This window comes from Alexandromys fortis, unplaced genomic scaffold (assembly GCF_014885135.2).
Source record: "Alexandromys fortis isolate MF-2015 unplaced genomic scaffold, M_Fortis_MF-2015_v1.1 scaffold_162, whole genome shotgun sequence".
NCBI classification, from domain to species: Eukaryota; Metazoa; Chordata; class Mammalia; order Rodentia; family Cricetidae; genus Alexandromys; species Alexandromys fortis.
Window position 1 is genome coordinate 1431245 of NW_026068033.1, and position 13139 is coordinate 1444383.

At 42.9% G+C, this 13139-nt stretch overlaps 1 protein-coding gene across 2 annotated transcripts in view; it reads right to left on the bottom strand.

Moving 5' to 3' along the window:
- The window catches only part of Synj1 (synaptojanin 1), a 77927-nt gene that overhangs the window by 13181 nt on the left and 51607 nt on the right, over nt 1-13139 (bottom strand). For both annotated transcript variants that reach the window (XM_050164758.1, XM_050164759.1), the window contains exons 20-23: nt 12887-13102; nt 9576-9654; nt 4260-4422; nt 532-741 (exon numbers count right to left, since the gene is read on the bottom strand). In XM_050164758.1, the coding sequence (XP_050020715.1) occupies nt 532-741; nt 4260-4422; nt 9576-9654; nt 12887-13102 (668 nt within the window). The remainder of the gene's footprint in view (nt 1-531; nt 742-4259; nt 4423-9575; nt 9655-12886; nt 13103-13139) is intronic.

Consider the following 13139-nt stretch of genomic DNA (forward strand, 5'->3'; position numbering starts at 1 on the left):
CAATAGGATAATTCCCAATCAGCAGCAACGACTGAGAGTCTGCTCCACTAAGAGTCATGGCTGAGGAAATCCGCTTCCTGTCTCAGGGCACTCAGGGCATGGGCTAAAAAGCTAAACAATGTTTACTTGTGAGTTTTGCTAACTTGATACACGTTAGAGTCGCTGGGGAAGAAGGAAACTCAGCTGAGGAACTGTCTCCATCAGACAGGCCTGGGAAGGCCCAGGCCATTGTGGGCAGTGCTATCCTAGGGCAGGTGGTCCAAGTGGACTAGGAAAGCAGGCTGAGCTAGCCATGGAGAGCAAGCCAGGAAGCAGTGTTCCTCCATGGTCTCTGCATCAGCTCCTGCCTCCAGGTTCTTGCCTTGAGCTCCTGTCCTGGCTTCTCTTAATGAATCTGTAGGCCAAACACCATTCCTTCCCCAGGCTGGCTTTGGCCAGTGTTTTAGCACAGCAGTAGAGAGCAAACTAGGACACAACGGTTCCCCAGACTGGCTAGACAGAGTCACACGAACACTTAACGTAAGTACACACTCTGGGAACTCAGAGGCCCTGAAGTTCTTGAGGGTGCTCGGCTGGGTCTGGCGGGAAGAGACAGTGCGGAGTACTCTGGCATTGTAGGTGACTGGCAGGGACTGGTCCGGGGTGAAGAGCTTGGAGAAGTGCCAAGGCCAGAACTTGAGGACGGCTGTAGATGCTGAGGGAGAAGCTCCTCTACTTCAGCACTGTAGTCATCGACATCACCTAACGAAAAAAGCAAGGCCACCATCATCTTAACTTTTCATATTAGGCTTTATAGGGCTAAAAGATACAAGGCAGTCATGAACCACAGGTTGAGAACTGCTGCCTGTTTTAACCAGAAGTCTCCCACTTCACGCTCTTCCACCCAACATAGATCCAGTTTCTCCCATCAGGGCTCATCTCCACTTAACCTAAGGGTTGGAAAGCAGGATCAGGGTACCCCGTGCAACAGGGTTCCTAACCCACAACATAAGCCTTCCTCCCGAGTGCTATTTTTAAGGCTATGTCACCAGGAGTTTGGAATACCCTTTATCCCACCCACTTCAGAAATCTCTACCCTCCGACCTTCCAGTGACTAGAACTAAGGATAGTCAGTCAGGACTAAGCACAATGGGACATGAGCACTATCACCTTTCACCTTTCTGCATACACCAAAGTCCTATGGACAGCAAGTGGAACAATCCGCAGCTTTGTCCCCACTGACAGCAACAGCCCCAGCCTACCCGATCTTTGGGCACTTACTGACTGGCAACACTTCATTCGGGTCACTTTCTTTCACTCCACCAAGATCTAGCTTGCTTCCTAGTGTTCCAGCCCCGTCCAAGGCGGCCCCTCCTATGTTTAGCTTCAGCAGTTCACCTGACCACCCCCACTGTACGGTTCTTCCATTGCCTGTGCCCAACAAACCCTTTCCTAGGCCAGTCCCACTACTTCAGGTCTCGACAGTGCACTCGTCAGGGGGTGCCACTTCCTGAAGAAAACCACACCATCCTCATGGTCATAATGACAAGTCTGTAGTTTTCAATTTCCTTTGGGTCCCCCAAGTTGCCTGAACATTCTGATTTCTTATTTAGTTATTCTTCTCATTTCCTTTTGCCAGAACACTATCTCAAAGAGTCTCCTCAAGTCCCAGTCCAGCAAACCATTTGAGCACTTAAGGTGTCTGCAGGCGGAGCCTCCGTCACCAAGTACCGCGAGCTGCATTCTAACCGCACAGCTGGTACTCAGGCATGACTGGCAGATTGGATGAGGCCAGCACTGCCCTCCTCCCTCAGACCTTGTTCTTCTGTCAGTGCTCTCACAGTATCAGCTGCACTGAGCACCACTGAGCACTCTCAGCACCCGCCCCCCCCCCATTTAAAGCAACTGTTCTGCACCCCTACTTCACCTGCCACCCAGAGCAATTTCACCATCTGCTTTTACCACACCAAAATCACTCTTACAAAGGTCACTAACAGCTTCCCTCACTGCTCCTAAATTAGACAAGTTTCTGTCCTTATTCTGTCCCTCATCTCTCTGAGGTTTGAGATGTCATGGACCATTCTTTCCTGTTTATACTACTTTTTTTTTTTTTTTTTTTTTTTTTTTTTTTTTTTTTTGGTTTTTCGAGACAGGGTTTCTCTGTGGCTTTGGAGCCTGTCCTGGAACTAGCTCAGTAGACCAGGCTGGTCTCGAACTCACGGAGATCCGCCTGGCTCTGCCTCCCGAGTGCTGGGATTAAAGGCGTGCGCCACCATCGCCCGGCATTTTTTTTTTAATACTTTCTTGACTTTAACAATGTCTTTACTTTTATGTGTATGAGTTTATTTACATGTATGTGTATGCACCACACAAGTGCAGTGCCTGAAGAGGCCACAAGAGGCACTAGATCCCATGGAACTGGAGTTACAGAATCACCATCTGGGTTCTGGGACCCTGATGTGGGTTTCCCCTCTGTATGCTGTAATATCATTGGTTAATAAAGGAACTGCTTTGGGCCTATAGCAGAACTATAGGGAAACAGAGCTAGGCAGGGAAAACTAAACTGAATGCTGGGAGAAAGGCGGCAGAGTCAGAGAGAAGCTATGTAGCCCCTGCCAGAGACAGAAGCAGGAACTTTGCTGATAAGCCACAGTCATGTGGCAATACACAGATTAATGGAAATGGGTTAAAGTACTATGTGGGAGTTAGCCAATAAGAAGCTAGAGCTATTGGGCCAAGCACTGATTTAAATAATATAGTTTCTGTGTGATTATTTTGGGTTTGGACTACCGAGAACATACAAGCGGCCTCCCTCCTACAGGAACCAAACCTGGGTCCTCTACAAGAGCAGCCAGTGCTTTTAACCACTGAGCCATCTCTGCAGCCCCTTGACTTTATTTTTTCTAGACTACAAACTTTCCCATGGGGCATCATACCACCGTTCATTATCACGCTGATATCACTTACTATGATTGCCTGCAAAGCACCCAGCACACAGTGAGTTCCAGAGCTAACAAAGAACACGGTCACAGAATTTGCAGCACCTGGCATGCACCTCGATGATGGTTAATTGTGATGGGACAAATAGCTGGGAGAGCAGTAAAGCCTACCTCTGGCTCTGCCTGTGAGAGCACCCAGAGGAGATTAGACAGCTCTGATATAACAAATGGAAACAGCATTGTTGGAAAGTGGTAGAAAGCTGGAGGACTAGGTCAGTAGGAGTTGTCTCTGGGTCTATTTCCTGCTCTGGCCTATTTTCATATGTACCCCTCCGGCCTTTTCTTTGCTTTTTATCTGCTAAGAAGAAAAGACCGGCTTCCACAATCTGCTCCTGCCTCTATGTTGCTCCTCCAAGTATATGTACCAATCAACCAAGGACTCAACATCTGAAAACATATGCCAAAATATTATCTTCTCCTTAACTTGTTTCTGAAAGGTATTTGGCCACAACTAGAAAGGGAACCAACATAACTTAACATCTAAAAATTGTGTATTTATGTGTGGATCAAGTAAATGACCAATATAAAAGCTAGTGATTATCCTAAAAGATGTCTAACTTAGATGTGTTATCTAGAGGTGCAGAGTCAGGTACACATTTCTGGGGAGGCCAGTGATGTAACCCATGGCCTTATACACATTAAACATTCACTTTATCACAAGTATATCCTAGCACTCAGGAGGCAGAGGCAGGTGGATCTCTGTGAGTTCGAGGCCTATAAGAGCTAGTAGTTCTAGGACAGACTCCAAAGCTACAGAGAAACCTGTCTCATAAAACAAAAACAAACAAAAAACAAAGTATATCCTAATGAAAACTATGCTCACACATATAACATAGTATTAGAAAGCAAATGTACTTTCAAATAATGTTTAAGAAAACTACAACACCCAGATAATTTGTCTCAAAATTCAACTGAAGTAGATACCTTTCTATGCATGGGTTCAGTTTCACATGAATGTATTCCTAGTCACTTGGACTCTCTCTGAATTCCTTTGAAACATTTCTTTTGTAGTAATTATTATGAACTCATTTTAGCAGTAAAAAGAATCATTTGGAACTTATGCTTCACTGTAATTATTGGCACAAACAAAATATCATCCTGTGCTTTTATTATACAATATATAGTAAAATATGCAAATGTATTTACTATTTAATGATAAAACAGCATATGCATTCCCAAGTCTAATATAATGAGATATAAGGAGAGGGATAAACTGGACTCTAAGTCAGCAGTGCTGGGAGGGTGCAAACAACACAGAGTAAGTCTGGTCAACATACGAACCTTCCATGTCGAAATCGGCTGTGAGCTCTGCGTCCTCACCGAGCAGGGTGGAGCTCGTTGATGAGGGCAATGTGACACTGATTTTCTCCAAACTCATCTCTTCTTCCAAATTCTTGATCCAGTCTGGACTTTTTAAGGTAATTGTTATAGTCCGATTTAATAACTAGTTGGCATAAAAAAGATGTGGAAGAAAAGCTTAGTAACACAGAAACTAACGTGGGAGAAGGGTGCCTATGTTACCTTATGCAATGGCACCAATGGTTTAGTTGGATTCTAATCAAAATAAAGTCTTCCCCACATACTAAAATTCTCCCATGTGCAGGCTTTCACCAATCTGCCTATAAAAGCCTATGATGTCAAGCAAAAGTAATTAGGATTCCTTTTCTCTAGCCAGCATCTCTTCCTGGCCAAATACAAACTACTGGTAGTCTATTGTTAATTCCGGTTTGGACCCATAAACTAAATGGAAACAACCACAGGAGAGACAGAGGCCTTGAACACACACTTGCTATCGTGGTCCTCTCTACTCTGGCATGATGGCCCTGAGAGCCGCTCTACTGTATGCTGCTACATACGAACCTGTGGCTTTAGCATTTCACATGTATGAAGAATGCTGTGTGAAGATTACTTTAGATCTTCTACAAAAATTAGCTGTTCTGAGAGAGACTCAACAGCTCTGCTCTCTGGAGCAGAGACACCAGGATGGACGGAGGCTAGACTCTTCCCGGTAAGCACACCTTGGGGTGCTTACACATATCATTAGAAAAGGGCTAGTCCAGGTGCGAGAATTAGCCTGTAAGGGCTAGAGTTCATGGGCCAAGCAGTTCTTAAATGAATACAGTTTGAGTGTTGTTATTTCGGGCATGAGCTAGCCAAGCGGCCGGGGTGTTGGGGACGCAGCCCCGCCGCTTCTTATTTCAACAGATGGCGCCCAGACGTGTGGACAACTGAATCCACAGAAAGCCTGAAAAAGCTTGGGAAAGAGTAAAGCATGTTTTCTTGATAGCAGCAATTTCTTGGGTCTGCTCTGCTTGTTAGAAGCAAGCAAGCAAGCACTCTCATCTAAGAGAGGCTTCCTGACTCAGCTTCAGCTGCAAAACCCTGCAGCTCATTAAGAGGTCCTGCCACGAAACACTTAAACGGTGTTGGTGAAAAGCTGAACGCATGCTTTTCGGTTTTCAGCCGTAGCAGGAAAAAAGCTGTGCTGTTTAAAAATGCCGGCTTTCTGGGCCGTCCTGCCAGGGCAAACTCTGACTGAGGCAGGAGGGCCAACTACCGAGAGAGGACTTGACTGTTGTCTGTTGTAGCTCGCTGGCTGGCAGGGACCTTGAAACGCCATAGAATTGTGGCTATAAACATGGCTACAGCCTGTATCTCCGCCATGAGGCTGGAAAGCTAAGGAATGGACTGGATCTAGCTGGCAAAGCCACGGCTTTAATCCTACTCATATTGCTCAGTAATTTAAAGGCTCGTGTGGTCAGAAAAAGAGAGATATACAGTAAAGAGATTCAAAGATAAAGAAAATGTTTAAATGATTTACAGTGTGTTAAAAATATATGCAAGCTAAAAGTTAAAAGTTTTTAAAAAAAAAGTAAGAAAAAGAGAAGTTGTGTGTGGTAGTACACGCCTTTAATCCCAACACTTGGGAGGCAGAGGGAGATTGACCTCTGTGACTTCAAGGTGTGGTAGCACACGCCTTTAATCCCAGTGCCTAGAAGGCAGAGACAAACAGATCTCTGTGAGTTCAAGGTGTGGTAGCAAACACCTTTAATCCCAATGCCTGGGAGGCAGAGACAGGCGGATCTCTGAGAGTTCAAGGAGAGCCTGGTCTACAGAGTTATTCCAGGTCAAAGAGATACAGAGAATATAAAATAAAAGTAAAAATAAACGAAATAGAGGTTAAAATAAAGCGTACAAAGATGGAAAATACACAGAGAATCTTGATACTGTATACTATTATGCTCTCTTTGAATTGTTTGAATGCTGAGGAAGGAGCAACAGATGCTAAAAGATATTTGTTTATAAATGCTGCTGAACTAATCCATCGTAGAGATTTTGATGCCTTGACTTTGAAATTTGGATCTAAGGACATGATACTTTGGAAAGGAGTTTCTTATTTTGTTTTCACAGAGGATGAGACCCTGTTCATTTCTTCTATTCCGATATGGTATGATGGACCACGCCCTCCTGAACGGTTGCTGTGAATACCTTCAGAAAATTGCTTCGCTCAACTGCCAACTGAGATGAAACTAGCACACAGGTTATACCATGAAAGACCTAATTAACGACGCCCCCATTCAGCAGGAAGCAGTTTGGAGAGAAAAAACTGCGCCCATGTTCCCAAATATTGTTTATAAATGTTCTTTTACATTTAAAGGGGGAGATGATATAGGTATGAATAATTTACATTGATATGGATTTTGCTTTAGTGATTTAAATTTAAGGTTAATTTTGTAATGTATATAGGTTGTTAATGAATAATCATTAATAATAGTTAAGTTTGTAGTCATGTTAGTTAAGATTTTCTAGATGTGCATAGATATATTTTAGATAGGCATTCTTCATATTTTTCAAAGATTATAGAATATGGCATTTTAAATGTTTTAATAACTTAGGACTTTTCATGACAATGAGACACTCTGCTCCTGGCAGCACCAATCTACTTCAAGAGGAAGATGGGCATCGAAGAGGATCCTTATGGAGTTTGATAGCCATTTGGGCAAGAAACTGCTCTTGCCTGGACTATTGCATAAACTGGACACAGAGAACCCGCAGAGAGAGGACTGCTGAACTTGCCTAAAGGTGAGATGATCTTTCGGGGTTCCTGATTCATGAAAGAGTCTGCAAGACATTCTTCAGGACAAGCAGATAGTGACTGCCTTTGAAATTTCCTGCTTTGTGGAAATGTCTGCTGGAAACTATGGGCCTGTAGGCCGAAGATGGATGCCCCAACGGTACAGAGGAACTTTGGGTGACTGTCCAGGCAGCGAGATGTCTCTGTCATTTCTAGAGTTTGAAAGTTGCTTATTTCTTGTTTGCTTAGGTAATATTGTATCTTTCTGGACTCTTTGATGGAGTTAAAAATAGTTAGCTATAGTTATAGTTTTCCTTAGTTATGATATAGATTATTGTAATTTTTACTTGATAACTGTTTTGTTATATGTAATTTTGCTATGTAAAGTTAAAGCCTTCTTTTTTTTTTTGTTTAAACAGAAAAAGGGGAAGTAATGTGGGAGTGTCATATATCAATCTGTTGATTTCATTGGTTAAGTTATAATAAACCAGCTGCTTGGCCTCATGGCTTGGAACATAGATGGGAGGAGTAAACAGAATAGAATTCTGGGCGGAAGAGGAAGTGAGGTCAGACTCTGCTCTGCTTCCAGAGAGACTCAACAGCTCTGCTCTCTGGAGCAGAGACACCAGGATGGATGGAGGCTAGACTCTTCCCGGTAAGCACACCTTGGGGTGCTTACACACATCATTAGAAAAGGGCTAGTCCAGGTGCGAGAATTAGCCAGTAAGGGCTAGAGTTCATGGGCCAAGCAGTTCTTAAATGAAAAAAAAAAAAAAATTAGCTGTTCTGGAGCTAGAATGGCTGACACTTACCAAGCAAGTCTTCAGCTTTCCTTATGCTTTTAAGTGGCTTTAGATCTAAATATGATTTCATAAAGTCACCAATATGTTATAATCAAGCTACACTGTGGTGTAGTTTTTAAATTCTTTAAAACTTTGTTCTTGGGCATAAGAGTCCTTCGTCAAGGACATGGAGATGCTAGAGAGGAAAAGGTCTCACTGAAAGTCCACACTATACAACAGACTAGCTTCCTAGTTACAGCTCTTTTATACAGTTTCAACTTTCTTTTGTTTGAAGGGTTCTTTAGTGATAAGAAGACTAAACTTTTAAAATACTAATAAATATTTTATAAATGACCTGTGTAGCTATGGTCGACACACTATGCTGACAGGGGGCAATTCTGTGGACAGATTCCAGGATTATTGCTCTCAGGATTCCTGAAGGCACAGAGGTTAAAAGCTACTCGTGGCTTGTCTAACAGCAACAGAGCTTAACTCTCTTACTTGCTTATCAAACTCAAGTATTAAATTCAGTTGAATTCATCATTTACCTTTATATTTCACAGATCATCTTTTAAAATCAACAAAAATCTTATATATTTACCAAATATTATATTTTTAAAATTATTTTTATTATTTGTTTGTTGTTTGTATGTGTGTGTGTGTGTTTGTGTTGCTTTTTGTTTTTTGAGACACAGTCTCACTGTGTAGCCCAGGCTGGCCTAAAATTCAGTAAGGCCCCTTCTTCAGCCTACCAAGAGCTGGGATCACAGGTATGTGCTACCATGCCCAGCCTCTTCAGATTTGTCTCTGAAATTGGATAATTCCTGAAAAAAATTGGGTTAAATTAGTAGCTCTAACAAAGGCAATACATTAGAGGTGTAGAAATGTGTAGCTTCTAAAAGGGGCAACTAAATATATTATCTTACATTCTCTGTTTTTTCCTTCTAATTCATTAATTCATTTTGTCATGAATACATTAGCACTGCATTAAAAAACAAAACATAAAAACAAGAGAAACTTAAGCAATATACACATGCAAATATGTTTCTTCAAGGAAGCAAAAGTAACACGACAAGAGAAAGCTGGTAAACTTCAGAGGGAGCAGCTCATTGCTGGAGAAACTGAACCCAGAGTTCCGTCTATTGTACCCACTGACCATATCCTTAGCAACGCAGGACAGATGCACCCTTTCACAAGTCACTGGTCTAAGTTCCCCATCAGTGACATTTCAAATCACAGGCTCAGAACATCCTCAGCTGTTCCATCTGAAAGTGCCACAGTGTGGTGTTTGCCATCTGTGGCAATTATGTATCCATGCCCGAAGAGGGAACCGACAGCAGCAAAGCCTTTCCTTAGCTTCCAGGTAATTCCTCGGAAATGATGAGGACCTTCTGCCCCCGGTTCTTGTAAACAAAGCATGTCCACCACCTGACAACAGGAGATGGACTATCTATCCTTAACTAAAATTTTAAAATATTTTGCATTAAATATGGTAAAATCAAATCAGGCAGTGAAAATGCTTTCCTTTTCATTTCTGTCAATGGTTAATATCTCTAAGGAGAAAGTAAAATAACCTTAAGTTAGGCAGAAAACTAGTCTAAATAAAAATATGAAGTAACCCTTATGCAGTTCATAGTATTCTATCTTAAATGAAAATACATTTAGACACTCTCATAGAATGCTTGTAAAAACATAATCTTGAGACACTTCAAATGTTTAGAATCATCAACTCTACCTTACCTCTTTACCATTCAGGCTCAGAACATTCAAGGCAGAGCTTCCCTCCAAAAATGTTACCCACATTTTATCTTCTACGAATCTTTAAGAAAAAAAAAGTGATATATAAGAATACAATTAAGCTCAATCTCTAGGCACTGGCTCCTAAGGGACAACTGGGGCCAAGAAGAGAACATGGAGCCACTGGGCTGGCACCCAGGGGAGGGCACTCTTCCGACACAGCACTTCCCTCTTGCTTCCTTCCCCTTGAGGAAAACAGGCAGGAGAAGGGGCCTCATTCATGGCGACCCTGTGTTAGAAGCTACATCTCCTGACTCCACAGTGAGGTATTAAGTAAGCATTATCACTGTTTCCATGACTTTCCTTTGACTGAGAAAGGGAATAGGAACTATTAATGAGAAAGAAACTCCAAACAACATGACTAATTGGTCACAAGGAGCTTCAGGTTAGGAGTCTGTCTTTCTCTCTGGGTCTTTGCTATGATTCCAAGTCTATACTTTGGAAACAAGAAATGCCCAAAAGCAGAAAAACGAAACCAAGGAGACATGTTGAAGAGTCACTGGTTATATGATGAGATTCATAACCAAAGAATAAAACAGTGTTTATCTGTCTTATTTACAAAAGCAATTTTGCAAACTGAGCTTCCCCAACTGTATGGAGAAAGCCTTTTTGTCTCACGCTCAGAATCTAAAAGATTATGGATTTTAAAAAAAGAAAAAAAAAAAAAAGGTCAATTCCTTTCTCTAGAGCCAGGTTACTTGCTAATCCCATACTGGCCAGCTCAATCAAGGTATCCCTTTCCTTGCTCTTATCTCTGTCCTTCCTCCATCTCAACTATCCTGTTCCCTCAAGTTCTCCTTGCCCTCCCCTTTCACCCTCCCTTCTCTATGTTCCCAACTTTGTCAGGTGATCCTGTCTATTTCGACTTTCCAGGTGGATCTATATATGTTTTTCTTAGAGTTCACCTTATTACTTAGCTTCTCTAGCAAGGATGAGCCCAGCTAAGACCCTAAGCAATAGAGGAGAGGGTACCCGAACTGGCATTGTCCTAGTCAGACTGATGAATATCTTAAATATCACCACAGAACCTTCATCCAGCAACTGATGGAAACAGAGGCAGAGACCTGCAGCAGAGCTCCCAAAGTCCAGTTGAAGAGTGGGAGGAGTGAGAATATGAACAAAGAGGTCAAGACTATGATGGGTTCACCCACTGAAACAGTCTACCTGAGCTAATGAGAGCTCACCAGCACCAGCTGGAAGGGGAAGGAACAAGCATAGGACCAAACTAGTCCCTCTGAATGTGGCTGGGGCAGACTGAGGGACCACTAGCAGTGGCACCAGGATTTATCGCTACTGTATGTACTGGCTTTTTGGGAACCTATTCTCTTTGGAGGGATGCCTTGCTCAGCCTAGATATAGTAGGGAGGACCTTGGACCTTCCTCAAAGCAATGTACCTTACCCTCTCTGAGGAGTGGAGGGTGGGTGGGGTGAGGGGGGTAGGAGGAAGGAATGGGAAGAGGGGAGGGAGTAGAACTTGGATTGATATGTATAATGAAAAAAGATAGTTTGTTTTCTTTTTTTTTTTAAAAAAAAAAAAGGGAGAAAAGGTCAAAATAAAAGTGTACCAAACTACTGTACTGAAGTCAGGAGCACATGGGATACATCTTATAATCACTCAGACATGACCATAGACATCTGACTCTGCTTCTCTGACAGGAAGTTTTTAAGTTTCAAGAATGTTGTCATTTGTGGTATTCTTACCTAAGTAACTACAAACGGTTGGCCATGGAGGAGCCCCCTGTGAAACTGTTATTAGATGTACCCGTGTCCTGAGTTCCAAATATTATCTGTTCTCTGCTAACTGCACATGACCACAGCTGTAACCTCCACATCCACCTCTACTTTACTTTTAGCATCTGTTTCTCTCTAGCAGTTTGGTATCACTGGTGAAGCCGACATAATATCGTAAGTGTCCAGACACCCCATAGCTTTATATCACAGTAACACCCGGTTTTCTTATCAACACTTTCCCTAATGTTGCCAATACTCTACAGAAAGCTTTTGACTTCACTTCTGAACTAAGAGGAACCCAGGGAATTGGAACGGCACAAGTCTCTCTGTCTCATACCATTTAGACCTTCTAGCTCAAGGCTGCACTTTCCACTTGCTCATGAAGCTACTCCCTGCCCACTCACAGAGTCACAGATGTTTCCAACAGGCTGACATTTCTATACTTGGCAAGGCCTTCCGCCATCTGGAAATCTGGGAGATTTTACTTTCTAGAGCTGTTTTAAGTCTTTTAGAAGCTAACTAACTCATTATTGCTAGGGTATGCATATGGAGTTGGCTGTCTCCGTCCACCCTCACATGGATCCCAGGGATGGACTCAGGTAGTGCCTCTGTTTACCAAGCCAGCTCTCAGGCTCAGATTTGATAAGATTTTGAAGATTTAATACAGATTTCTCTCAAAGGTGTTAGGGGAGGAGTAGGAAAAAAAATCAAAAGATCTGAAGTCTAAACACAATTTCTTTCTGTTTGTCCCTCCGGTCCCTGGAAGGAGCTCGTGTCTCAGGCACGCGTTCCCCTCTGCAGAAACTACCCTATCTTCATTCTATGGACCAGCGACTTTTCCAGTCTAAGCCCGTGCCACATCTTTTCCCTGTCCTCTGCTCTTCTACAGCACCTAGTATGGAGGTTAGAACACAAAGAAAGCACACCCGAGCAGATGGACACCATACAAAGAAATTAACAAGTACTCACTTACATGAAATTCAGTTTCCCCAAACTGGGTGGTTCCGCGGGAAGCCCCTGAGGACGGGGCTGGGGCTGGAACGGACGGCTCCTACAGCTCACCCCTTCTGCTGGCGTTTGTAACAACTTCCAACATCATGTGTCCCTCCAGGTTATTACTTACTAAAGATCCTTATTTACTTCTTCGTTATGTAGTCTGCTGGCTTTCAACTCACTATCCTCCTGCCTCAGCCTCTTGAATGCTGGGGTACAGTCTCTTTACCTTCTCTCTCCTGCAAACACCACATTACTCCCCCAGCTTTGCTCTCTCCCAGAGCTCGCCACAGCGCTGCTGGGGAGGAACCTGACGAGGGCATTCCTGAGCTCAAGCATACCTTTGTCTTCAATTGTTCACGGATTAGCTTCATTATTCGTTTAAGTTTTCTAAGTCGAGAACTTACTTTGAAAACCTAGGAGCTCTTGAATAACACCCCAAGTATAGCCCTTTCATTCGGAAATGTCCCACTTACACACGGTCAGTCACTAGATTAGGGTTTGCAGTGTGGTCAGACGCCTCACTCACCTAATGAGTATGACTTCACCAAAATGTGCAAACTGCTGCAGAAGCTCATCAATCAAAGCATCATCAAAAAAAGTGTTTTCTTGTGCAGAACTTTTGATCGAGACCAGCACTGTGCCATCTGGTGGCCCCTGGACAGCAATGACTTCTTTATAAATTTTTTGTCTCTCTTCAGCTTCAACTTCAAATATATCTATATCAATCAGGGCGACGACAGGCCTGCAGACACAGAGGGAGAGATGCATTAGAGATGCTC